We start from the raw sequence: 27,148 nt of genomic DNA, 5'->3' as shown, positions 1-27,148 counted from the left end.
TTGAAGATCACGTGATAGGAAGTACAAATCGGAGGAAATGACGTCTATTCTGCGGTGTTTATTTATGTTTCTTCCATTGGTACCGTGTGTAGTGGTACTGTGTGTCCACCTCCCCGACGCTTTTTTGAGCATTGTTTTTCTAGGAGAATGATAGCATTGTGATTTAATTATGAATGTCTGAATCGAATAAAAATACTTCTCTGTATATTGAACTGAAGATGGTGGACAGCCCTCCAGAAACTGCTGAAGATGAAAAGCAAACCTACCAACATGGCACTTACTCAAGAAATAAAAAGGTGTTTAAAATAATTGTGTTAGGGGACTCTAACGTTGGAAAAACCTGTTTAACATACAGATTTTGCGAAAGTAAATTTTTGTCCAAGCCTGAATCCACAATAGGTTTAGATTTTAGGGAGAAAACTGTTTTAGTAGACGGCGAAGAAATAAAGGTAAACAGTCGAAAGAGATTCTGTCAGTGAAGGTTTAATTAAGTTTGTAATTACAAATGGAATATTCTTCTTAGTTACAGTTATGGGACACTGCTGGTCAGGAACGGTTTCGGAAATCCATGGTTGCTCATTATTATCGGAATGTTCATGCTGTTGTTTTAGTGTATGATGTCACCAAAGTTTCCTCTTTTCTGGTTAGTCATGAGATGTTTTGCGGTAGACATTTAATGTAGTGATGAATAATATGTTACTCATGGTAAAATGAATTTGTAGGGCTTAAGCCATTGGATTGAAGAATGTAATCGCCACAACTTAACTCGTGAAATACCAAGAATTCTAGTCGGCAATAAAAGTGATTGCAGTGAGACACCGGCCGTGCCGATTTCTGTAGCGCAGAAGTTTGCTGACTATCACTATATGCCTGTGAGTAGTCGTTTCATCAATAATTAAGTTTATCATGTATCTCTCATAATGATTTTTCTCCGCAAAATTTCCCTGAAATGGCATTTATTGAAAACATCCGATGAATTCATAATATATTGGCAATTCATGTTCTACCTATATCCTATTGGTTATATTTCCATTAAATTATATTATTTCCAAAAGAAATCTTGTTTCAGCTAAAAAACTTAACACATTCGCTCCTGGAAAATGCCTTCTTTTTAGTCTAAGAACATAAAACGGATGGACCGTTTGTCTGAAGTGGTATCCATCAATGTATTATATTTTCTACAGTAGTGTTTTCCTCTGTAAATTCCATGCCAGATGGAAAATGGTTTAAAATTCGGAGAGGTTTATTAAGTTATCGTAATTTTGAGCCCATTGTGGAAATCCAACAAAGGAGAGGGCATTGCCTCCTCTAGAAATAGTTGGTAATCAAATAAAAAGCCCTTGTTGAGTTATGTTTAATACATGGATATGAGCTCTTCAGTTATTAACTTTATATTTATATATGAACTGTATCGCTAAATATAAATCAATTCATTGAGCTGACCGAACTAATGTTACCTGTATTTTACGATATTTATTTTAAAGAGTTGTCCAACAATTTCTAATTTAGGAATGAAATCGTAGAGAATGAATGTGGGTTGGTTTCTCGGTTATATAGGACAGGTAAGTCTTTCACTCCATTACTAATAATTTACTTATTTTATTTCCTTTGTTAATAGTTGGGAGTTAAAACACTGACGTTGCGAGGCAGCATTTGGATATATTTCCTAGATTGCTATAATCATTCACTTGTTTAAGTTTATGCTTGCCTGTTTTCTTGTGAGGTGATTTTCTTCCACCACCACCCTTGGGCTGGTTTTGATGGTTGGGGGTAGAGCTCACCTTGAATACCAACCCCTCTACATTTGACATGTCAAATGTCTAAACTTTACAAAAACTAAATTAGAGTAGTAATGAAGCTGAGTGTTGAGTAAGGTAATGAGTAGTGGGCAGGGTGGCAGCATCCTTCCCCAATAGGGCTCCAGTTCACCACCCTGTGCTCATGAAAATGTGGAGGAATAGAGTGTAGAAAGTATGAAGGAATAACATCACTGCTGTGGTCTGTGTTGGTGGACTTGGTTGCTGATTTTGGTTTACTTGCAATTGGTGTGGAATTAAGTGTGGTGCATTGAATGCAGGCGACTCTGCAGTGCAAGATGAGCCGTTTGAGGAGACTGTGCCAAACAGACAAAGAGCTGACCTCAGTAGGTCATGCGTATTGTTAATAATGCCTTTGGGTACAGTAGTATTGAAGGGTTTTGTTGGAAGAGAAGTATAGTAGACATTAGAGCAGGTGAGTGATGGTATATTATTAGTAGAAGTAAGAGCTGAACCGAGGAGCTTGTTCCTTGCTCAGGTCTACGCGCCAACAAGTAAACATAGAAAAGAAGAAGTAGAGAGAGTTCACGATCAATGAAGAGGAAATAATGGCAGTTGTTCGTGGGAGGAAAAATGTGATGGTTGAGCAGATGGGAATGTGGTGATGGACAAGTGAGGACAGTGGACAGGGATGGACAAGTGGACAGGGAGTGAGGTTGAGCAACTCTTTCAGGGGCAGAGAATGACCCGGGGAGAAAGCTATAGCTCTGTAGGGGAGAGGGTTTGATCATAGCGTACACTTGTTTTAGATTTCCAAGAAACTGTGGGAGATGCCGCAACAGTAACTTTTAACAAAGTCATCCACTAGTTAATAGGGAAAGGACAGGAAAACATGGCTTATGATATAGATGATAAGAGAAGGAAGTGGAAGAATGTAAACCCAGAATTAGGTAGAAGGAAGGTCAAAGAGATAAATTATTAAGTGTGATGGAATACTAATAGTATGGAAGAAGCATGGTGAAAATAAAGTGCAAGGGTGTGTACAAAGAGAGGGAGAAACTGGTTCTCTGTGGAGCTAGGTGGAAGCACTAATGGGAGTGTGAAAGGAATCCTTTTAACACAATTAAAGCTGCAATGGGAAAATTATGAATTGAACCAAGAAATATTGAAGAGAGATGGAAAGAAGGCTTGGGTCAGCAAGTTTGGACATAATAAGAGAATATTATGTAGGCAGGAATAGCTCAGTACTAGGATATTGTGAGATGAAATAATTATGGCATTAAAGAACCATAATTAAACATTGATACATAAACAAAGAAAGGACACTCACAAATATGGTTGACGTTTCGACTGGCCAGCTGTCATCATCAGAATGTCATTCTTGGGAGAAATAGGGAGAGTGAGTGGGGTTGAGGAGGAGGAGGTGAGGGCAGTTGGCAGCTATTGGATAGTTTTAATGGGCGGAATTAAGTCAAGGTTTGAAAGATTTAAGCGCCTATATGTGGGCTATCTCGCATAATCTCATCTCTTTGCTGTTTGTGGAATCGGGGAGCATTTTATTCAACAAAACAGGGAAGCAGTTGTCAAAGGAATGGTCGTGGAAGCAGCGTGAGTGAGGATGTGATAGTTAAGGAAGGGGGGAGAGTGGTAGTGGTTGTTCAGTTGGAGGGAAGGGGTGGTGGTGAATTCACCCACCTAGAAGGAAGAACAGAAGTTACAGATCCTCAAGCACTGCTCTACAAAAGGTCCTTGGTTCAATTCTTTGTGACAAAAAATATTTTTAACAATATATTTCTCTTGATTTTGTGGTGACCCTTTGTTATAATCAATTTTGGCCCTCAATTTTTCTATCCGATGGATGGTGACAACTTAGTGCTTCATTTTTCCACAAAAGAATGTTTTAGAAATTTTCGTGGACTTCTTTGTCTTTCCCCTTCATTTCACATCAGCTATGGTATTAATTTTTTGTAACATCAAGGAATTCTCTTTTACTTTTGCATGTAGTCTACCTTGCAATGCTCTGCTCCACCCATCTACATTTGATTTTTACTATATCTTCAGGAAAAGTCACATGGTTAGCATAAGCAGAAAAGTGGGTGAGAGCTGTGGAGCAAGCACAGTGAAATGACTCATTGATTAAATTATGGATGCGGGTAATGCGAGAATGAAATTAACAGAGGCATCAATCATTGTGTCATTTGGAACAAATTTTGAATCCTTGATTTCATGCTTCCCTCTTGTGGATAGGTAATTAGCTTGCAAAAATGAAGTGTTGCTTTCTTTGCAGTTGTTTGAAACTTCAGCCAAAGAAGAGTCTGAGGGTGGTAATATAAATGGGATATTCCTCACATTAGCCCACAAATTAAAGAACCAAAAGCCATTGATGATGACGAATCCCAAAGTGCCCTCGGAGCATCTGCTGCGGGCCGATGTTATTTCAATCACGAGGGAATCCACCCTGGGCAGCCCCATCTCCCAAGAAGGATCCTACTGCTACTGCTGAAGGTGCGCTCCCCTCTCCTCAGAGTACTCACGTCTGTTATCCCAACACACCTGGAACCCAGTCGCACTTGAGAGTCCCTGTATCACAAAACTAATACATATAAAAATGGGCACAGGATAATGTTTCCACTTCAGTCTTTTCTCTTTAACAATAGTATATATAAAACTTACCCCTAAATATGAAATGACAATTGTGAAATCCATCCTCTAAAATGTCAGTGATAAATGCATTTGAGTTGATGAAGTGGATTCCTTATTGTATATCCACTAGTGTAAAACTAATTGAAATCTTTTATGACTCTCATTTGTATGTAAAATGGTTTTTTACTCACAATTTATGTCTTTGGTAATTAAAATCTGCTAAAGTAAAAGCAACTGATTCAGAATTGAAGTAAAACCCACAATTTCAAAGCAGTCATTTGTGCATTCCTAAAAGATGAAGGTGCAGTCACTGATCTATGAATTTCTCCTCGCGAAACCCAGCATAATCGGGCCAGGGATCATTGGCATTGTGGTGCAAGGTGCATGATTGCAACTGCTAGTGGAAAGTTGCAGTGTGGATAGCACTGAAAGGGAGTTCACCTTCCTAGAATTTTTCCCTTCGGGAAACATTGTGGAATATGCTGGCTGTTTTAGAAGAATCAGTATTTGACACGACTTGTTGAGGAAAGTTCCCCATCTATCATTTTGAAATCCATTTGAGTGACAACTGGGTCATGCTGGGGTGTCTTTCTTCTTCTCCATCGTCCAGAGTCTACTACTCAACCTTTCTCTCAAAGACACTGCATTGGGATTGCTTGTTGACCCATGCTCTACTATGATAAAAAAGGGGCATGCAAATTTTGTTCCATAAAAATAAAATAAAAAGTTTTCTTTTATATTCATTTTTACTGTCACCGCTCTATACTTGTGATTTTTCTTACTTGGAGGAAATACTTGCCCCAAATATATGCATATAGTCACCTCCCATTTTAGGGAGAATCTTTTCTAAATCTGCCATGATTTTTGATCTTGGCTGGGTTCTGTATGACGGCTTCTGAAGTCGACTCCTTCCTCCCTATGATTCCTTGGTGGCATGTAGACTTGAACAATACCAAGTTTGTTGGTTCAGCTTTTACTTTCTTTGTTTGATACCTTGAGCACTTACAGAAATGCATTGGTTGAGCCCTAGGAAACCCCTCAAACCATTGAATTGGTCCGCTGCAAGTAGCTGTCATCAAATCACTGCATTTTATGGAGTACTTTCCTGCAGTGAATATAGCGTAAATTAATTGTGTAATATTGCTGTCCAAAATATTTTTAGCGATGTGTCTGGGCTCCTTGACAAATAATTTTGTGCTTCTTACATTAATAATTTGGACTGTTGTGCCCATGAAATTGCAATCGCATGCATATTAATGCTGATGTACGTCAACACAGAATAACAATTCAAAGCAAGATTAAAGTGATAAATGTGAAGTAATATCATATTTAGACTTTGCAGTAGCATTAATAGAGTCCTCTCTGTGAAAGTCAAAATAAGCTTTTACAAGAAGTGAAATTTAAATTGAGAGCAAATGAATTGTAATTTTTTCCTCGTTTGAGACTATTCACAAAGCCCTTGCTCCCCTTTTACAGGTTGTGAGAGGGCGGGCGGACATCCCAGTTGCCTTTGAACATCCCATGTCATTCTTTGTCTTTCATTGCTGAAGGTGCCACATCTTGTTTAAAGCTAATGCCTCATCATTGGGCAGGTCTTAAGTTGTCGTAAACAGTATTACTCTTTGTTTGTTAAATGGTACACCTACATTCCACGCCTGAATCTGATCTCCTTTTATAACTTCTCATTGTGTAACCTTTGTGTGTTCATGAGGAAATACGAGTCACCATCAAGGAAAGGCCAACAATTTTGTAAATATCTCGACATTAATTTTATGTGGCTGAAACGTTTTCTCTTCTATGGGCCTATTATTGTGTGCAGAGTTTATCTGGCATGAGGCATATTTGGGAGTAAGGAAAGTCATTCTCAATACACCTGCCACGTGGTGTTCTTTTGTTATTATAGAAGAAGACTTAAGTGGTGTGGGAGTTTCACAAGTTTCTTCGGCTCCCCTGTACCGTATTGATGAGCGAGTGTTTGTATTTGGGGAAGGCAGATGGGTCCCTCGAGTGCTAAATGCACCCAGCTCATAGAAACACATGTTTTTAGCATTAATTAATTCAAATGAAATATTCTTGCAACTATTGGGAATAATTTTATACTTTAATGTTAAAAAGACTTAATACTGATAAGTTTGTAAACAGTAAGACTTACATGGATGTGGATGGAATATTTTAAATGCTTTAATACATATGAAACATTTGTTGTTATGTAAAAATTTAAAGACTATAGTAAAGTATGAATTTAATAATGTGTTATTATTTTTAAGATATCAGAAAGGATAGCTATGATGATTGTTTTGTTTGTGTTTCCAAAATCCCAAAATACACTTATCTAAGCATTTATTGATTGACAGATATTGTTTGACGTACCCTTTGGATGGCTGTTGCCATATTTTGATGTAGCATGTAACTACAAACTATGCAAAATTCAAATCATTAAGTTTAATAAGAGGTTAAGTAGGTATTTCTTAGTCTTTACTGTTTTCAATGCATGTAATAATAAAGTTGAAGCATTATGCATGGATGTCATCAAATTCATAATAGGTCGGATAAAGTTATAATGGAGTAGTAGCCACATAAAGCTATTCCTTTGGTAGGGGTCTCAGCACAAATTAATATTAGTAAAACAACTGGTAACACTATTGGTCACTGCTTCTGAAACCTTTTTGTATTTCATGGATTTACAAAAGTCCATTCCTAAAACTTATCTTCAGTATTACGAGGAGGTATGAAGTACAAATGACTAAGTATATCAACACATTGCATCCAAAATATGACTTCCTATGACACATTTGCTTTTGATAATATACAAAAAAAATTGTCATCTCTAAAAGCCAGAGCTAGGCGAGTCTGAAAAGGTTGAAGGAAACACGAGGTGCGGGAAGAGCAGAGCACCAGCAGGGGGCATCAAGTGGGAGTGGGTGGTGCTTGTTCCTCAAAGAGCAGGGGAGAGCACTCTAATCCTGCCTCGGTGATGATTTCTGCCAGAGCCAAGGTTGGAGTTTGTTCACAGGATTCAACAGCTCTCCCTTAACCGTACTCTTTACAAGTAAAACAAATATGGACCTGCAAAGCTTTAAGATTCAATTTGCAAATTGGGTGAATGTTTTGAATGCAATAAGTTCAAATATCACCCACATCTATCAGAATTTGGTATACTTCCAATGCCACTTGCATTTACTAACAATTATGCATTTGACTATTACACACTATGTATTCATGGTGCCAATTTAAGCATGAACTCTCATTTCATTATCGCTTGTGAAAAGAGAGTAAGTGAATGTGATCGTTTACCAATTTTTTTTCCAAAGTATTTCCATACAAATACTTAAAATCCAATGTACGTACAATTATTGCGATTTGAAGCTAATATTCACAATTATTTGTTAAGTTCTCATGTTGACTTATTTCTTTCCAACAACATATTTCAGGGGAAGATCCAACAACGACATCTCAACTCTCACCATGCAATTCTCGCACCCCATACTTCCACATTCTTCCAAAAATTCACACACCTAACAATTCTGGCCAACTGACTGTTTCTTCCCATAATTACTCAACTGAATACATGCGTACAATAATTCTCTTTGTAAAATTACAATTTTTATTACCTATATTGAAATAGTTTAATTTCTATCAACTACAGCCTGGCGCGATTACACACACACCTACTTTGATTAGTAATCTTGCAGCAAAATCAAATGTGCTTACCGGGACTGTTTTCTTATGAACTGTGTGCTTATCTCCACTCTGGTGCAGGAGTAGCCAATGAGTGCTCATTAAGTGATCTAATCCAAGGACTAAAAGAGGAAGCTTAAACACAGGTTCCCCTTTTGATTTTCCCGCTTTGCTCACTATTTCTTCTCTTCCTTGAATCTCTCCACTGAGTGTGCCACCCACCTACCACGTCGTTGCCTCATCATTGGAGCCTGCTTCCGTTGCTACATTCCCAAAATGCATTATGTCTCAACAGCAGTATAGTGTCTTCACATTTGATTCCTCTCTTCCATCCATGATCACCTGGAGCGTTTTTCAAAGCCACAGCGGTGCTAACAAAAGAGTTGCAAATTTAATAGAAGTAATTTTAGAGCATAACTTTTGATATGCAGACATGAAAAGTATGGCAGTACATTTATTGTCTATGGAAGACCTCTGCATGAAGTAACTATGAGGAGTTGTAAAGTAACTCATTCCTTTGAGAAAGTAAGTCCTGCTATGTTTTTTTACCTATTGCATGCCCTCCCACATACTCCCCCTCAGTTTTTCTTCAAAATGGCCAAAGGTTGACTATCACCACTTGGAATAATTTCCCTCCTAGGAATTTCTTAAAATTAGATGGATAAAGGAGGGATATAAAATTGACATAGCCCTCTCATCCTCTATCCTGTACATATTAGAGACATGAGCAAAACAATTATTCTCTTGATAGTCTCCTCAGTCTGATTCTATGATCCTACTTCACGCCTCCTTTAATACGTATTTCAGTTCTTGAAAAAGTAGGGACTTGAACTTATGATTTCCTTGCAATATGAAAGATGGCATCAATCCATTTGCAGGTATTTTGGTAAGAATCCAAAAGGCAGTTCACAAATACAAGTACACACATTTGTAATAAGCAAATGTTGGGAAAAAATGTAATAATAATAATAATTGTGTGCTTCACATAGCTTCACAATCTACACCAAATTGTTAAGGAATGGAGTCATTTGTAATGGCAACATTTCTCTCTATCACACTACTTTGTACTCGGGCAGGCATGTATTATCCTATGCTTTATAAAATGGTTCAAAAGAAACACATTTACATAATAACAACCCTATTGACACCCTTCAATCCAATGACAGTTTTCACGAGTGCACACAAAAGGCATGACGATGCTTGTAAGAGATATGAATATGTACAAGAAATTTCTCTGCATGAACTGCCCGTAGGGTGCGCAATCATTTTAAGCAAATACACTGACTGGGTTTTGCCGGGAGACAACAAGATCAGAAAAGAGAACATGCACTGGTTGTGTGCGTAAACAACACATGCCCACTTGGTTGTTTCTATGAGGAGTGTGGGCCATCATCATCGGGGAAGTGGTCGTTCCACGGTACTTGTTCGTCCAGTGGCATCTGCCCTTCTGTGTCGCTGTAGCTTTCTCGCAATGGAATCCAACTCCTTCCTCGCCTCGAACTGGAAGGTCTAGAAAAGGAGAACGGTAATGAAGTTTAAAAGATGGCAATGTACTGGATTTCCCACCCCATTAAATGCACTCATTTTTGCAAAGTCTGCACTAAAATAAGCCAGCATCTTATGGGGCATAAGACTTTTTTCACTTTGACATTTAAAGCACATTTGCCAACAAAATTCTGACCATTAAGTATTTTTTCCAGCATCAGTCATAATAAATGGTTGTCTTTATTACAAATTTCGATTTTATCAATGTTTTGAGTCAGTAGTAAGAAGCAAGTTTTAATATTTCGTAGAGAGAACCTCGTAAAAAATTCCAATATAAATCGTAAATTTATACAACATAGATCATACAGTTTAATCTCACATGTGGTGCTGCCATGAAACTTAATGCATTCTGTTTACGAGGATGTCATCCCTCTGCTAATACATACATATATTGCATCTTTCCCAATAAACTCTTTGAGTCTACACGAATTCAAACTTAGCAGTATGAGAGTGTCGTAGAGTCATAGGTTGCTTCTAGCGTACCTGTATATTTCAACCATATCAAAATAATGACAAACTAAGCACCGAATAGTTAAAATGATAACTCTTGTGGGATCTTAAGAGAGATGACTGTTGTACTGTATTATATATAAACTTGAATTAATGATTTACACATCAGTACACAGCAATAAGGCAGCTGAAAGGCATTTTCACTCACCTCTGACTGAGAAGATGATATGAGAATAAAGAGAGTAGATGGTGTAATTAGCAAATGCAGATATGAGTAAAAAATCATGTTCTCTTATATGGTTGAAGGTTCCACTGAAACTGCAGCTTGCATACGACAGAAAGGTTATGAGGCACCAACTCATGTCTTACCAACGGGAAAAATGAACGGGATGACTCATACCCATGTACATGTATCCCTTCCCATGGACTAAAACCTTGATGTGGTGAAAGGGCTTGTGCATTCTGATGACCCCTAGAACAGTGCTGTCAAAAGTAATAATAATTGCTCCTGGTAGGGTGACCCATGCCAGATAAGTCGAAACATATCGGATATTATGGTTTGGCACTGATTTAGGAACATTGTGATTAATTGGCAGTTTCCTGGGAGTGGATGCAGACTCTGATCACAGTTTAGTAATTAATACGTGTAGCATCCGATTCAGGAAGACAAGGCAATGCTGGGTCATGCAATGGAATGTAGACGCATTTACTGGATTGAAAAGGAAGATGTATTTGGTCCCAAAGTGATGAATGATAAACCTACCAGAATACACTTGCACTCTTCAACTCTTCTTGAACTGGCCATTACTGATTACGCCGAAAACAATGATTTCTTAAATTGTGAAAAATAAACATTTTTTCAGTGGCACAATTTTATTTAAGACCAGTCTCATCAAACAGTCAACACCAGGTACAAAATACAGGATTTTTGACATAAATGGCAGGAGAGGGCTTGGATGGGGATGGACGTTAGGAAGGGATGGATACTGATCTCATCCCAGCCCCCTTCTCCCACCCCATCCAGGTGCATACGTCGTCTGTCCAATAAATGCGTGAACTGGTTCAATTTGGTGGCCATGACGCAGACTATAGCCCCGTCCACTAGCGGCTCTAGTTGTCTGAGACCCAATGAGCCGTCTGCGCTTGGCGGATCGCCGAGATGTGCATATGGTGCCAGTTATGTTAGTTTCTGTTGTCCTTGTCCTTACTGATTGTCGAAAAACTGTCAAAATGATAGCGGATGAACTGAATTTAGGAAAATCAACAGTGCATACTTTGTTAACCGAACATGATGATCTGTTCATCATGTTTGGTTAACAAACTGATCATTCACCATGACAATGCACCTGCACATTCAGCATTGATTGTTCGCCAGTTTCTGGCAATCTCCATCCTTGATCATCCTCCTTATTCGCCAGATCTCGCCCCCTGCAACATTTTCCTATTCCCAGAATGCAAAAACGTGATGAGGGGACAACACTGGGATGATGTGGAAGACACAATAAAGCAAGAAACAATGAGAAAACTAAAAAGCACAACTGCCGAGGACTTCCAAGGTTGCTTTAAACAGTGGAAAAGACGATGGAATAAGTGCATAGCCTACGAATGGAGAATACTTTGAAAACGGGACAAAATCGATGTGGACTAAATTTTGCAAAATAAAGTGGCCTCAGTTTGCGTATTTATTGGACAGGGTAGCATATGCATCAAAAATCCTTTTGTTGTACCTGATGATGCCGACTGTTTTGAATAAAATTCAGTGGAACTGATAAAGTGTTTCACAATTCATCACAAAGTTCCATCAAGTAGAGCCAAACTCAGTAGAATCCAGTGATTTTTTGTGTGAAGCAATATCCTCCAAATTGCCTGACCACATCCTTGAATACCAAATTTATAATCCCCCTCCTTTATTTAATTCCTCCTGAGCCAATATAGTATGTTCCAAGGCAAATCTACAGCCCATTTGCCATTGCTTACTTCTGTCAAGTACTGTCCATGGATTCTCCTTTCATGTTGACTTAGCCTACAATTCTTTCATGAATAATTTCATTTGCCATTTCAATTCTATCTTTCCTGTGAAACATGTCAAATACAATGCACAACTTTTAAAGAGTCATAATTTTCTGAGGAGTTGATGAATGCCAGCAAATTTCTGTATGCCTGTATTATTAGTAGAAATGCATTTATTCTTCTTGGAAACCTATGTCCATGCAGAAAACTGAAGTTCAAAATGTAAACATCTTGCTAACCAAGATATATGAATGATAATATCATTGAAAAATCATCATGCCTCTCATGTTTTGCACATTTTTGTCACACTGTGCTTGTGAATGACATCCGGGGCGATCCTTGTCATCATCCTCATCTCTCTACCCTCCCAGAACATCTAGTGCCAGACGAGGACCATTCCTTGGAACATTCTCTACATGTCTCTCAACCAGATTTTCCAAGCTTAACACAAAACTCTCTCACATATCGTTGCCCCAGGTAACATGTCATTGTGAATTCGAGAAGTGACCCTTCAACAGGGATCCAGTCTAGCAGCAATCTGCTCACTGCAATGGCTTGCAAACAACTGAAGCAGGTTGCATTGCTTTCCCAAGATTTCCTTCTACCTTTTCCACCAAAAATCATCAGCCATCTGCATTGGTGGGAAAAAATCATTCTACTTATTCATGGGATAGACCTTGTACCAAAACTGTGAGAGCTGCCTGGAACTTAATCACCTCCAATACTATTAAAGCTATTAAGGTCACCAAACAGTCAGAAACATAACTTTTAATGGTCTTTCCATCTCAGATCCCACACAAATTGCTAGCAATTTCAATGATCAGTTTGCCACAAAGCTAAACCTTCTAATGTCCATATCAGTAACATTAGGGCACACAACTCTAGCCTCTATCTATTCCATACTTCTCATAATGACTTACTGAATATTGGATTTTCATGCAAGAATATCTGGTCTTCAAGTACTGATAAAATACCCTCTTCTATCATTGAAAGCTGGCCATAAATTTTTATGAGCATGAAATCACTAATGCACATAAATGACTTTTAATTGTTATAATTATATCTACTGATGATATGGATAAAAGATTTTTTTATTAGTAGAATTCAAAAGGTGAAAATATGGGATCAGTTTTCTAAAGAGGTGCACGTTATATCAGGAGTTCCACAGGGCAGCATTCTGGAACCATTACTTTCTCTAATTTACGTAAATGATCTACGTACAAATGATTTCAATTCCAAAGTTTAACTCTTTGCTGATGATTGCTTTATCTACAGATGGATAGAACAGGCTAATGGCCATCTGATACTCCAAAATGACATTGATCACCTTGCCAAATTGGTTATAAAAATAATATGGCATTAACAGAAGCAAGCACATGCATTTAACTTCATCAAATAACAAGAAACTACAACCAAGTATTTGAGTACATCATTGTGTAATGAAAAATTTAAAAGGAAGCAGTGTAGCCACAAAAGAAAAAGCATATAAGATCCTGGTTTATCCTATCCTGGAATACTCGTCCATTGTAAGGGACCCGAATCAGGTTGAACATATTAAAAATATAGAAGAAGTGCAATAGAAGGCAGCCAGATATTTATTTGTTCTGTAAAAAAGATCTGATACTGTAACAGACATGTTGGGAATTCTGAAATGGATGAGTTTGCAATTTACAAGATAGGTGCAATTCATAGTATAGTTAAAAATGACTAAGCATGAAAAATTTAAGGACAGAAAGGCAAAAGCCAAATTTCAATGTGAAAAATGATCACAGTTATAAAATAAAAATAAGAACACAGAAAACAAATAGAAAAAAAGTTTTCATTTTGAAATAGAAATATTAAGGAGTGGAACCAGATAACTGGAGAATTCTTTGAGCCCTTTCAATCAAATGCTACGAATTTTAAGAACAGGTGTAAGGCAGCCACTAAAGCCAGCCAGTTGGTTAACTTTGAAATGCCTGTGATTGTGGAGATGGTGCAATGCTGGGCCATGCACGGTATTATTTTGTATTTTCCTTGATTAGCCATGCAAAGGTTTACTTCTGTTTATTTTAATGATTGTTTCTTTTGTTAATGTTCTACGCAAAATCAATCATGATTACAGGGACTTGTGAGCCACCTGACAAGGTCCATACACACATATCTTAATAAATATATCCAAAACTATTGGTAGATTCAAATGCTCAAACAGTAAGGACATATATGACTTCTCAAAGACTTGATCATTTTTATTGACACAATCATCACGAAATACAATCATAAACGAGTGCCTGATAAAGGGAGTTTTCCTGGCATTTAAATGATAGCAGAGTAATTCCAGTCCTTAAAACAAGAGAGGCAGAGACAACCCAGCCAGCTGTCACCCACTCTTTCAAAGCTCTTTGAAACCATTATTAAAGAACAACTCTATTGATATTTTGATACCAATTAAAGATTTTTTCTTTCTCAACATGGCTTTTGATCTGATAAAATCAACAACCTTGGAAGTTGTGTCTGCTACTATGAAATGTTAAATGGATTTTGAAAATCAGGAGAATGTGCATATGGTATCATAAGATCAGTTTGGATAGGTAAGCAGTGTATCTCATTTATAATTGTACAAAAATTATAAATTAGAGTGCATTAAACTCTCAGAATGAATTGATAAAATCTTATTTGTCAAATAGAGAGCAATATGTTGAATATAATGGTGTACAATGAAATACATGTCATGTACCTAATGGCACTCCACAAAGTTAAGTCTTAAGGCCACTGCTTTTTGTTCTTATATTCAATTATCTGCCATGCAACATTCCTCGTAACTCAATGCTATTTGTGCACTACTGTTATCCACAGAGATAAAGATATAAACTTGATTGAGGATTAATCAGACATTACTCTTGGTAAATCCCAAAAATGGTTCTAAGCCAATATTGTCTTCTTAAAATGGGAAAAAAACCCAACATCTGCTTTTGTCCTTGTTCAAATAGTTAAAAATAACCAACTTGTTAAGCTACAAGACTTCATCCTCAACTCCAAACTAAGCTGGGGTGTTCATGCTCACAGAGCATGTTCAAACGATCTCTATTCATCTCTATTATGGGCATCTATGATAATGCCAACAAGGGCATCCCTTGTCACTGCATACTGTGGATTTTCTGGCATCTGTAATGTGGATTATCTGTTCTATGGGGAATTTCCACTGCTGTCAAATCCATTCTCTTTTTAAAAAAGAAAACTATCAGAATAGTCAGTAATGCAGCTTTTAGAAAACAATGCACATTGCTAATTGTATTATTACACTTCAAAGCCTACATGTTTATGCCATATCACGTGATATCAAATATAATGTTAATAATCTCTTGACAACATCCAATGCACATAATCATGAAACAAGAATAATTACATCCCATTCTTGCTTGAGGCTGTGAAAGACCAAAGGATGTGATATGCAAGGAAATCACATTATTTCATAAATTACCATATTCTGCATAGTGCAACAACATTCAAAACAGAACTGTATTATTGGCTAACAACCAAGCCTTTTAACTCTGCCAATGAATATCTTGAGACTGACACTATTGACTGGGTTTTATGCTAAATATACGTAACCATGTACAGAAAGGACATTACTAGCAAGTATCTGGCAAAGAAAATGGAAATTTAAGGTGGGCCTCTGATGCCCTTATCACGTGACTTACTGCATCGATTATTCCTACTTAAACAATGGCTCCCTCAGCAGGCAGATGGACTTGCATTTAAATAAGCAAGGTTGTCATACTTGTATCCTGGATAAAATTATCAAACATGTTTTAATCTGTGCACTGGAAAAGGAAACAAACTGCGCGGTCAGTCGGTGAATCTAAATTTAATGTAAATGTGCATGATCTTGAAATATTAATTTCTTAAAAACATGAAGTAAAGCCAAGTACCTAATTTATGTAATAAAGATACTAACCCACCATCTGTAGGTAAAGTGAAGTTACTGCATGTGAATATCCAAATTATTCGTAACAAAATGAATGAACTCTTGGTGGCTGTAGCTGGCATCTTTTGTATAATTGAACTCAGGCTTATTGAATCTGAGCGTGTAACCATACCCTTATTGCGTTTAAACTTATATCATTTTTCTACGCATCAAAGTACAAAAAGTGGCGAATTTGTCAAATCTATTGCTGATGTTAATACTCTTCAGTTAGTACCTTTTGAAAAGTCATTTGAGTGTGCATCATTCAACCTGAGACTTGACAATGTGTCCTATCAAATTGCATGTGTCCATATTTACCAATCCCATGACGGTGTTGCAAATTTGTTTATCAACCAGATGGAAAATTAAATCTTTAGGCCAAACACTAACAATCTGAAAATACGTGTAAATTTCAACATCAACTTCCTGACGACCAGCATTGCTTACAATCACTTGATCTGAGGGCTTCCTTCCAATTGAAACCATTATATCAAACCCCAGCCCAAGTCAGAAGCCTCATTGTCATCATTTTCGGTTCAATATTCATGCCTCACAATCACTGCAATGGCATTGATACAGGCTTATCAGATCACAATGCCCAAATTATAACCACTTTCACGACAACCATCCCTAAAAGCATCTTAAAAGAAAATAAGAGGATATTCCAAGTAGCTGACATTGTAAATTTCAGAATTTGCCTAAAAGAATTTAGCTGAAATCAAATGTTTGAAGTCACGACTGTTGATGAAAATATGAATGAGGTCACAAAGGCTTTTTCTACCATTACAATTGTCATTTCCCTCTGAAAAACCATAATGAAATCTAATGAGGCAAATCACAATGGATCACTCCTGAGAAAATCAAGTTCGGGTCTCACCTTTTGGGAGAATCACAGCAAGTTAAAACAAACCAACCACGTTATACTCGCGAGAGAGAAATATAAATCTGAAATGAAGGAGTACAAGAAAGAAATCAGGGAAACTAAAAATCCTTCAACAGTAAGTTAATATCTAACTCACCTAATGTTGCAGTCTCCTGGCTCACCATACAAAATGCATCACATCAAAGGAAACATATCAAAACTATCCATCTAAATATTATAATTTAACTGTCAACAAATGGTTACAAGCTCAATGTGATGCAAGCCATCAAGGATTGACTACCAAAATGAACACGACCATAAAGGAACAAGGCATAGCTCCAGTTCATTCAGGTTAGACTCTAGATACAGGACAAGTAGAAGGATTTGGATATCAACCAATTACATACTTTTACTTCAAAAACTTCATCACCCAAGGTCCTTTCAGCCACTGGTAATTTGCTAAATAGTTTCATATCTATAAGCTTGTGTGCTGGCTGTGTTTTGGATTGTCAAAGATAATCAGTAATGAGCTTAATTTTATTCCTTGCATTATATGAATACACAAATTTTTAATAAACCTTAATTGTAACTCTATCTAGGTTTTACTTTACGTTTGACAAATTAACTTAAGTACCCTAACTGTATATTATCATGATACTACTACAAAAAATTGTTCACAAAGTTCATCAAACATTACACTGCTGATTATTCTAATCATTTCATTTTGCATTAGGAAGACATCCTTTACTTTGCTTGCATTACCCCACAGCTTTAGAGCATACAAAACATGTGAGTGACGGAATGCAAAATAAGCTCCATAAAACATTCACATAATTTGCACCTTCAGTTTTCTTAGCAAATATACTGCTCTAGAATATTTATTACAAACATCAGTTACAAGGTCTGTCCCAAAGGTAGTACGACTTATTTTTTTCCTGGATAGACGGACAGACAAGTGGTGGTGTCTCTGGCTGGGTTCGAGAGAGGCTGGAGGTCTCAGGAAAGGCTGGAGGCCGGTGGTAGCTAGCTCCCAATCCTTGAGGAGTGTGGATCATTCGTTTGCCAAACCTCTAAAATGTGACCTCGTTATGCTCCATCAGAACTGGTTATTGGAACCGTGCTATGCCACCAAAATTTGCGTGAAACTGGGTAAAACTGAGAAAGAAAGTCATTACATGCTCAAGGCAGCTTAAGATGATAACGCCATGGGTAGATCAGGTATTTTTGAGTGGCACAAGTTGTTTCGGGAGGGTATATGGAATATGTTCAAGACATCAAACATTCAGGATGCCCTTTGACCTCAAAAAGTGATGAAAATTTTGCAAGAGTGAAGGATTTGTTGGACAGATATCGCAGATTAAGTTGGTTTCTGAAGAACTTGAATTACTTACAAGTGATGTGTATCGACTTGTGACCATAAACATGGGCATGAGAAAGGTGGGTGTGAAGTTGGTGCCGCGAGTGTTCTTGGACGAGCCAAATGAAACTCGCACACGGATCTGCCCAGAGTTTCTGGACTATGTGAGAGAGGATCAATTTTTTCAGCCCCGCCAGACTTCCTCTACCCCTGCCTCAAATCCATGTTGACAGGACATCACCACAGCCCAGTGGAAGCGTCGCACCAAGCCGTGATGAGGGAGCTTAGCAGCATTTTAGGCATCGCCTTCCCGAAGGCACATGAGGCATGGAAACCCACTGGCAGTGGTGTATGGATGCACAAGGGTACCACTTCGAAGACTTCTGAGTGAATGTATCAATTCTGGCAATAAATTATTTAAAACCCACTCAGTCCTACTAATTTTGAGGCAGACCTTTTATATGTTCAACCCAGTTCATATGTTGGTCAATGAGGAATCCTTATGGTTACACTGTGTGATATTTATTAGCAGTCAATAAACTGTATGATATGTGATGTTTTTTATCTTTACCAAAAAGCAAATTTGTTGCCTGAGAACCATTCATCAGATAAACTGATTGTATGCTTAGCTATTTCTTTAAGTTGATGTCCTTTCCCCTATAAATAAAGGTGGCATCGCCTGCAGATAACAGTGTTTGACAATTGATATTACTTGCAAAGTAATTTATCATGGCTAGAAAAAGCAAGTGCTCCAAAACTGAGCCCTGTGGAACACCAATCTTTACATCACTCATTTTTCCTAACCTTCCTTCTAAATATACACTGTTTTCAGTTAGAATGTATGTTGTATCAATTTAGGTTGTCGTTATAGTTACATATATATGGGGGAGGCAACCAACAGATTAGGTCATTTGCACCATTAGGGATAGGTGGGGGTACCATGTTTGCTGGCATGTATTTCACTTTTTCCCATCAAAGTGTGACTGAAATGCGGAATCTTATGAATCAGTGATCAAAATTATTGAAAATTGCATCTAAAACTTCTGGTTAATATTCATTATATTTATTTACATTTTTAGGCAGTCATTTGCATTTTTTCCTATAGCAAAAGGTTGGTTTCCAATAAATATACCCATATTTTTTTTCTGTTCTGTAAAAATCATAAGTTGCAAGATATATATTTTGCTTCCCTCTGAAAGAAGGAGCATTCAAGTATAATTAGTCCAGATACACTGACATCTAAAGCTACAATCTCTCCAATGTGCGAATGTGTGTGTTATTCAATTGGGCAAAAGCTGATGTAATCATGTATTCCATTCGGATGTGAATGGTGCAACTCCCAACTAAAAGCTGAGCTCCCTTGGGCTGTGCGCTGACAGTATCTCCACATTTTTCATCACTGTATGAGTTTTAGCAAACTATCAGCAAAACAGTCAACTATTCAGCAACATGAGCATATCTGATTCTTACAGGGCAGTTTATGGGAAAATCTTACCCAAGGAAAAACCGCCAACATGGGTGTTTGTACATGTCCACCCTAAGGGCTGGGTGGATAAAAGGGAGGCAAAGTTGTGGATAGAAAATGAGTGGTCAAGGCACCCTGACACCTGCCTCACCATTGTGGGATTAATTTTTACAGTTGCAGAACAGAAGCTGTGAAAAATGAGATCAACCAACTGAAAACTGAAATAGCTGCAATTTCAAGAGGCCTAACAAGCCAGCTCCAACCTTCAGATTTGTGACTCAAGAGGTTATTCAAATAACATAAAACAACTGAGGAGGGACTTATTAAATGTTCACCAACAATAAAACAGTCGGCACTGAAGATCTTAAAAAACAGTGCAGTTGACTCAAAAGGGAATATCATTCTCAGCTAACTTGAGCTATGTGCATTTCAAAATAAGCGCTAAGTAGCTTGATTCGTTACTGAGAGGGAAACAGGTCACTCCACCAAAGACAAGGACATATCAATTAATGCCCATAATCTCAATAGGTATTTTATACGAGGGCGGTTCAATAGGTACCCGTGTTTGAGGACAAAGGGCATTCCTGAGGGAAGTTTATGTTATCACCGTGTGCTGCCATCTATCAAACGACGGTGAAACAAATTTCAGACTGATTTAAAGGTTAGTTTGGATTTGGCAGCCATTTGAGTAAGACGTGTTTTGTGATTTTCGCTAAGATGGAAAAAGAGCAGTATCGTTCGGTAATTTGCTTTTTGTTTTTGGATGGGAAGAAATGCAAGGAGATAAAAGCAAAGTTGGATGCTGTCTGTTTATGGGGACACTTTGCCATCTATGACCACAGTTAGATATAAGTTCAACGAATTTAAACATGGGCGAACATCTGTTTTTGATGGGGAGCGACCAGGATGCCCGGCAGACGTGGTTACCGAGGAAATCATTCAAAACATCCATGCCATGATTCTCACTGATCGACGAACGAAAGTGCGTGAAGTAGCAGAGGCCGTGGGTGTGTTGACCCGAACGGCAATTAATATCTTACATGATAAGTTGGCGATGAAAAAATTGTCGGCCCGATGGGTGCCACGATTGCTCACGGTGGACAACAAGCTGATCCGGCTGTCAACTTCAAAAACTGCATGAACTACGTTATGAATTGCTGCCGCACCCCCCATATTCACCTGATCTGGCTCCCTACAACTTATTCTTATTCCCTAACATGAAGAAACGGCATGCGGGAAAAAATTTAGCTCAAACGAGGAATTATTGAAATTAAATTTAAAATATTTCGCCTTTCCACATAAACCACTTTTATTACAACCCAAGTTTCGTTATGGTATAACATCATCAGGTCTAATACCATAACAAAACCTAGGTTGTAATAAAAGTGGTTTATTTAGAAAGGTGAAGTATTTTAAATTTAATTTCAATATGAAGAATTTCCACCAAGTGACGCCAGAAACTGTTTCATTTATCAAACGAGGAAGTTATCGCTGAGACAAAGGCGTATTTTGGAGAGTTTGACAAATCCTATTTTTTTGGAAGGGTTAAAAAAATGGCCAGAATGTTGGGAGAAGTGTATCTTTCTAAAAGGGGGCTATGTTGAAAAATACAAAAAAACATTTTTGAAAAAATGGTTTCTTCATTTCTAGCACGGGTACTTATTGAACTGCCCTCGTTAAGTCCGTCCAGGGCATTCTCCTGGTGGTCAGTAACTGTGGTCCAACTGCTTTCCAATTTCTTCAAAACTTTCATTTTGCTCACGTTCCTTTTTGATGAAAAGAAACTTCACATTTTAAAATAATTAGAGTTGCTAATACCTTTTAAAACTCAGAGATTACATATCGTACTGGATATATATGGTATATCCAGTAACCTACCTAATACAGCCTGCCATTCATTCAAATAGCACATCCTCAAGTGATTTTTGTCAGTTAATACTTTCACACAGTCATGTTTTATGACCTCCCCCCCCTCAAATACTCAAACGTGATTCCTATTCATAAACATGAAGATACAGGTATGCTTACCAGTCATTGCCCAATCTCCGTTACCCCAGCTTCCTGCAAAATTCTTGAAAGTATTGCTTAGACCCAAATTGAATAATTAAGCACATCAACAATACATTTGAAGATATACAAAGTTTATCACTAACTTAACGTCACCTGGCATCTACCTTTGATTCTCTCCATCATAAAATACAAGTACTTCAGCTGATGTTACAATACTATGACTTTCAAGGTATTGAGCTACAATTTATGGCTTCACATCTATGCAATTGCAAGCAGCTAGTAGAGGTTAAGGGTAGCCAGTCGGAATTTCTTACAACTAATCATTAGGTGCTGCAGGGGTACGTGCTAAGTCCCTCTTTTTTCTACTGATGATCAATGACCTACCAGCCAATGTGTCCAATGTTTGCGTATAATATGGTGATGGCAAAACTTTTCCACATCATTATGTAAACGTTAACAGACAACCAAAGATAAGTCACAAATTATAATTAATGAATCAGGGAAGATTTAAAAGATATGGAATTAATATGTGGGTCATTCATTAAGTCCTTAGGCAAAATGGAGAAAACAAATTAATGTGGGTAGATTGTTTTTTATTTTTCAATATAATCTCCTTTTAGCTCGATATACTTTTCCCAGTGTTCCTCCAACTTTTTAAAGATGCCCAACAAGTAAGATTTTGGAAGGTCCTCAAAACAGGCATCTATGTATGTTGGCAAAGACCCCCTCATTCAACATAAAACCATCATGACACAGAATCCATCTTAACAAGATTTTTTTCAGGCCCAAATTTTTGTGCAAAACTGAAAACAGTGTACCTTGTAATATGCCCGTGGCCTCAGCCATTTTGCAAACTTTGATTAACCAATCAGCCTAAACCACATTGTGGATTATGTCAATCATTTTGGAGGAAGTTATTTCCAGTGGACTTTCCAAATATGCTCTTCATTTGTGCTTGTCCAGCCACATTTAAAACATTTACCCAATTGCAAACAGTCACAAAAACCGGACCATATATGCCATGACCTTCGTCCAACTCGGCTTTGATCTCTTTCCGTGGTGTTAAATCTTTTGAATTTAAGTACGAAAGTCACTGCATTAAACTCATTTATTTTTCAATTTTTCTAAATAAACAAAAGTTTGTTGCTTCAATTGACTACGAAAATGAAACCAATGAAACCACGTGATAAATGAAACTTTAACAGCAATCTATTGAGAGATGACACACACTACAATCCAACCTTTTCTAATCCTACTAGTGCCATCTCTTAGATTTTCTAAGGAATTACTGAATGACCCATGTATACGGAGGATCGAATTGATGAAGACATATGGCCAGCAAGCTTAGACATAGAAAGAGAAAATGATGAGAATAGCTTGGGTCCAGGCATACTTGACGGAGAGATAGAAAGGCCATTTAGTGAATTGATATAAAAAAGGCAGTGGGAGGGGATAACACATGTTTCTGTGTAATTTGGTGTATTTTTTACATATTGACATGCCTTATATCATGTGCAATTGGCCTCTTGTTGTAATGTATCCTATTTGCCTGGCAAGAATAAATAATAATGATACTTTACAATGAAACATTACTTTTTTGTTAAGCAAACACTGTGCAATTACATATAGAATGATATCATAACCATAAAACATCATATTATTGGTAAACACGCGCATTGCACTAGCCTTATTTAGGATTAGAGATAATAATCAGGGAGTAATTCTTCCACGCCAGAGATACATTAAATAAAATTCCCTAGCACTCCCAGAATTCCACTCCACACCACTCGGTAAACTAAGGAGCAACTTTTTTCCACATCCGTCAAAAGTTTCCCCGAGCACAAAAATATATTAAAATATGTTAAATAATGAATCCAAAACTGTTATCTCACACACCTTAACAACTAATTACCTCATGCTATTAACAGTCCATATCATTTGCAAGTATGTATTTTCCAAGACACTTTTCAGAATATTCTGGATTAAAAGGTATTTTTTTCCATAAACTTAATCATAAAACTTGTGCAAATAAATGAAATATGCATGTCACATACATTGAGCAAATAAGATTAAAAGTTTACTTCCCCAGGATCCATAAGTAAAAGCAATGTGGCAATATATTCATTTTTCTTTTGTTTGAAGGTCATATGAGTGGAAGAGACATGTGTGACCAAAGGAATTAAGTTTTTCTCATGCATCGAGATATGCATGCTCTTCTGGATGCATTTTTGATAAACTGAGGAGACATTTGTTGGAGAGTCTTTAACTCTGATTTGTGTTATTATTTATATTATTAATTCTATCAAGATCTTCTGCTCTAGGTGCTGTACAAACCTACACGCACGCACCACAACCAAACCTTAGCATTCAAAGAGCAATGAAGACTTGCCTTACACTGCACTGGCAAAACATGGCCAAGAGAAAGCTCCTGATAAATAACTCTCTGGAAAAGAACTTATGCTTCACTCTTCTGGAAAGAAGTTTTATTATCACCGAAGGACTATTTTAAGCTGTGAAATCACTTCATACTAAATTACAATGAACAAATGAAATATTTAAATTAATAAAATAGATGATTTGGTTGTTTGGACAAGGCTTGATCAAGACAATTTTTTTCTATTTTGATGACTGTACATTAACAGAGCCTGTACCTGGGCATTGATGCAATGATTGAGAGGTGAATAAGTAATTATTATTGCTGCCAGTAAGGAAGTTAGTTTTCACCATGGCCATGATCACTCAATTGCATCCAAATCCCTTCAGCATAACTTAAAAAAAAGAGATGGAGGTGGTAAAATGGAAGCTCTCCTCACCTGCAACGCAGTGCGCAAAACCAACACTCTCTGCTGCATTGAGTTCTCATCCATGAGACTAGCCTGGTCTTCCTTAGTCCAGCATCTATCCACCGAAAGCTCCTCAAGTAAACTAACGGCTCTACGTAAGTTATCCCTAAGGAGTTCGTTCTGTCTCTCGGACTTGGTTAGACGCACGCACACCTGAATACACTTCTGTTTACTTCTTCTGCAAAGGAAAGTTTACCCAACACAACATTAAAACACACTTAATGACTTCAAACAAAACTGTGAAACTAATTCAAACGCCAAATAATACAACTAGTGCAAAAGAAACCTCAAAATTATACGCACCTATGCATTTACTAAAAGCATGAATGTTTTCCATAGTATTAATGATGATGTGACAAAACTAATTACTCAGTAAAAATAGGCAAGACAACTCACTCAGTGGCAAAGGTATGCAAAAGAGGTTGAAAAATTAAAAAAATGTTTAAAGGTAGCATGTGTCAACAATGAAGTATTCACATCAAAACGCACCCAAGTCCACCAGAACAGCACAATTTACTTAATGTTTATTCACAATTCCCATAAATTACAATTTCAGTAATGGTCTAACACTCACAAGCCATAGCATTCATGAAACAGTGCTCATTACGCTGGTGTACACTATGGGCAAAAAAAAGTCGGGAAACTTGAGAGTGGCCATTGACGGGAGGAGCAGGGGCATGGGGAGAGAGAGGCAGTGTGCGGGGGAGGAGGGAGGGAGGAGATCAGTGAGTGCGTAGGTGAGACACAACGAGGCCAGATCAATATCAGACAATAATGTGCCACCAAAGAAGACAATGGTTGAGCAATCCATTTAGGACAAACAAAAAACATCATTAAGTGCATCAACATGTGACAACTGAGAATAATTTTAAATCTCATGGAATTTTTAATTGTTACTTATACTTTTTACCCATCTTTGACGTAACAGCACACATTATGAGTGGGACTCCCGATAAGTTTACAAGATATTAGTACACTCACATACATAATGTACATTCATCAAAGCACACAACCTGGACCATCAGTGCCAAACTGGAAAATGTGAACACCAGTGATTCAGCCATTAACAAGCTTGTCAATAAACTTCTACAAATAATGTGATAAATAAAATACTTCCATCTCCATAATTTCATTTCACAGATAATCTCAAAGGGTGCATCTCCAGGGCTTGAAGACATTGATTCGTTACACCTCAGCCGAGAGCCGGTATGCCCCTCGAGATAACACACCAAAGAGTGCACTCAAAGACAGATGGGCTCTTCATAAAGAATGCATTTCTTCTGAGAGGTGAGTCAAAATACTTTTAGCCTTTACCTTCACTCATCAGAAAAGGAATACCTGAATTATGGACATCACACCTTGACCAAAGTTATTGTATTGTACAGCTTAAATATATTTATCGATGAAGTGATGAGGCATTACAATCTGGAGCCAAAAAGGAAACTCTTGCTTAACATAAATAAGACACAAATTTACAGTGCACATCATTATTTATGCTAATTGTTCCCATTAGACACAAGATTGAAACCGAAAATAAGCCTTCTGCACAAGGACAACAACAGTGGAGTAAACTACTGCAGGGACTTGAGCAACTTCACAAGATATATCTAAGCAAAGCAAAATATCCATTACACTCCACCACTCCACATTGAAATGAATCAGAATTACCTCCAAGTGGTCCCTTGAGTCTCCATGAGACTATGAATCAATATTTATACAATGGCACAAATCATTGAGTGAGGATCTTTACAGCTTGTTTCAAAATTAAACTATGTGCTACGAAAACAACACCAGTGAATGTTGTCAAGCACCATAGGAATTTTAATTCAGCCGTACTCTGCCACCGCGGCAGCAGACGTGGCTTGGGAGATTTTCTTAAGAATGGCTCCTAAAAACTACACCGTACTTATTCCGCCGATGAGCACACTTCCTCTTCACTCTGGCAGAGAGGACATTTCGTGCATATAATATTCTGCAGCATTGAGGGTGCCCCGCAGCATTCTTACGTGCGTGAGCACTGTCACACATACACTCGCCTACGACAACACGGGGTGTAAAAGCCATGGACTAGATTCCATTGAGACCACACAATCTTCCACCATGACTCCCTCCCCACAATGCATCCCGTGTTATTTGAAACAATATATGTACAAGTATAGCACTGGAAACCTTCACAAAAAATAAATTTAAGAGCTCATCATATAGCTTAGTTATTTCTGACATAACATTATTCAATAATCTCCCCATATCTATATGTGATATGTCCCAAGACCTAACTACCCGATACTCCAAATGACAGACTGAAGGGAAAAGAAGAATACAACATGTACCTGACCCTGTTAATTGTATAACACGACAAGTTAATATGGCATAAACCAATGACCATTGTCATGGCATGGTGAGAAGAATTAAGCTGTGGCCATAACTGAATCCTATACATATGTGTGTGTGTGTGTGTATGTGTGTCTATATATATATATATATATATATATATATATATATATATATATATATATATATGTATACATGGACATAATCCTGGGCTGAATCCTTTGTATATGTATGGATATATATATATATAT

The 27,148-nt window shown here is 37.5% G+C and overlaps 2 protein-coding genes across 3 annotated transcripts in view; one reads left to right on the top strand and one right to left on the bottom strand.

The window, feature by feature from the left end:
• The first annotated feature begins 66 nt into the window (after window positions 1-66).
• LOC139693333 (putative Ras-related protein Rab-33) lies at window positions 67-6,203 on the top strand. Its single transcript, XM_071591449.1, has 5 exons — window positions 67-449; window positions 524-643; window positions 723-872; window positions 4,045-4,262; window positions 5,877-6,203. The coding sequence occupies exons 1-4, from the start codon at window positions 174-176 to the stop codon at window positions 4,258-4,260; spliced, it is 762 nt and encodes a 253-aa protein (XP_071447550.1). The 5' UTR covers window positions 67-173; the 3' UTR covers window positions 4,261-4,262; window positions 5,877-6,203.
• A 2,936-nt stretch (window positions 6,204-9,139) lies between these two features.
• The window catches only part of LOC139693332 (centrosomal protein of 89 kDa-like), a 51,794-nt gene continuing 33,785 nt past the window's right edge, over window positions 9,140-27,148 (bottom strand). The window contains exons 6-7 of one of the 2 annotated variants that reach the window (XM_071591444.1): window positions 24,537-24,744; window positions 9,140-9,587 (exon numbers count right to left, since the gene is read on the bottom strand). In XM_071591444.1, coding sequence (XP_071447545.1) covers window positions 9,471-9,587; window positions 24,537-24,744 — 325 coding nt within the window. In that variant the 3' untranslated portion in view covers window positions 9,140-9,470. The remainder of the gene's footprint in view (window positions 9,588-24,536; window positions 24,745-27,148) is intronic. The other variant, XM_071591445.1, reaches the window with a different exon arrangement.

The sequence above is a fragment of the Hetaerina americana genome, unplaced genomic scaffold (genome assembly GCF_022747635.1).
Source record: "Hetaerina americana unplaced genomic scaffold, ioHetAmer1.1.p SCAF_47, whole genome shotgun sequence".
In the NCBI taxonomy this organism is placed as follows: domain Eukaryota; kingdom Metazoa; phylum Arthropoda; class Insecta; order Odonata; family Calopterygidae; genus Hetaerina; species Hetaerina americana.
This window is presented reverse-complemented; position numbering and strand designations above follow the sequence as displayed.

Bases quoted from the DNA above. Each gene is read 5' to 3' on its own strand.
- LOC139693333 (XM_071591449.1), top strand. From the start codon at position 174: ATGTCTGAATCGAATAAAAATACTTCTCTGTATATTGAACTGAAGATG. The intron at 450-523 runs GTAAACAGTCGA...TATTCTTCTTAG, and splicing joins TAGACGGCGAAGAAATAAAG to TTACAGTTATGGGACACTGC. The intron at 644-722 runs GTTAGTCATGAG...ATGAATTTGTAG, and splicing joins CCAAAGTTTCCTCTTTTCTG to GGCTTAAGCCATTGGATTGA.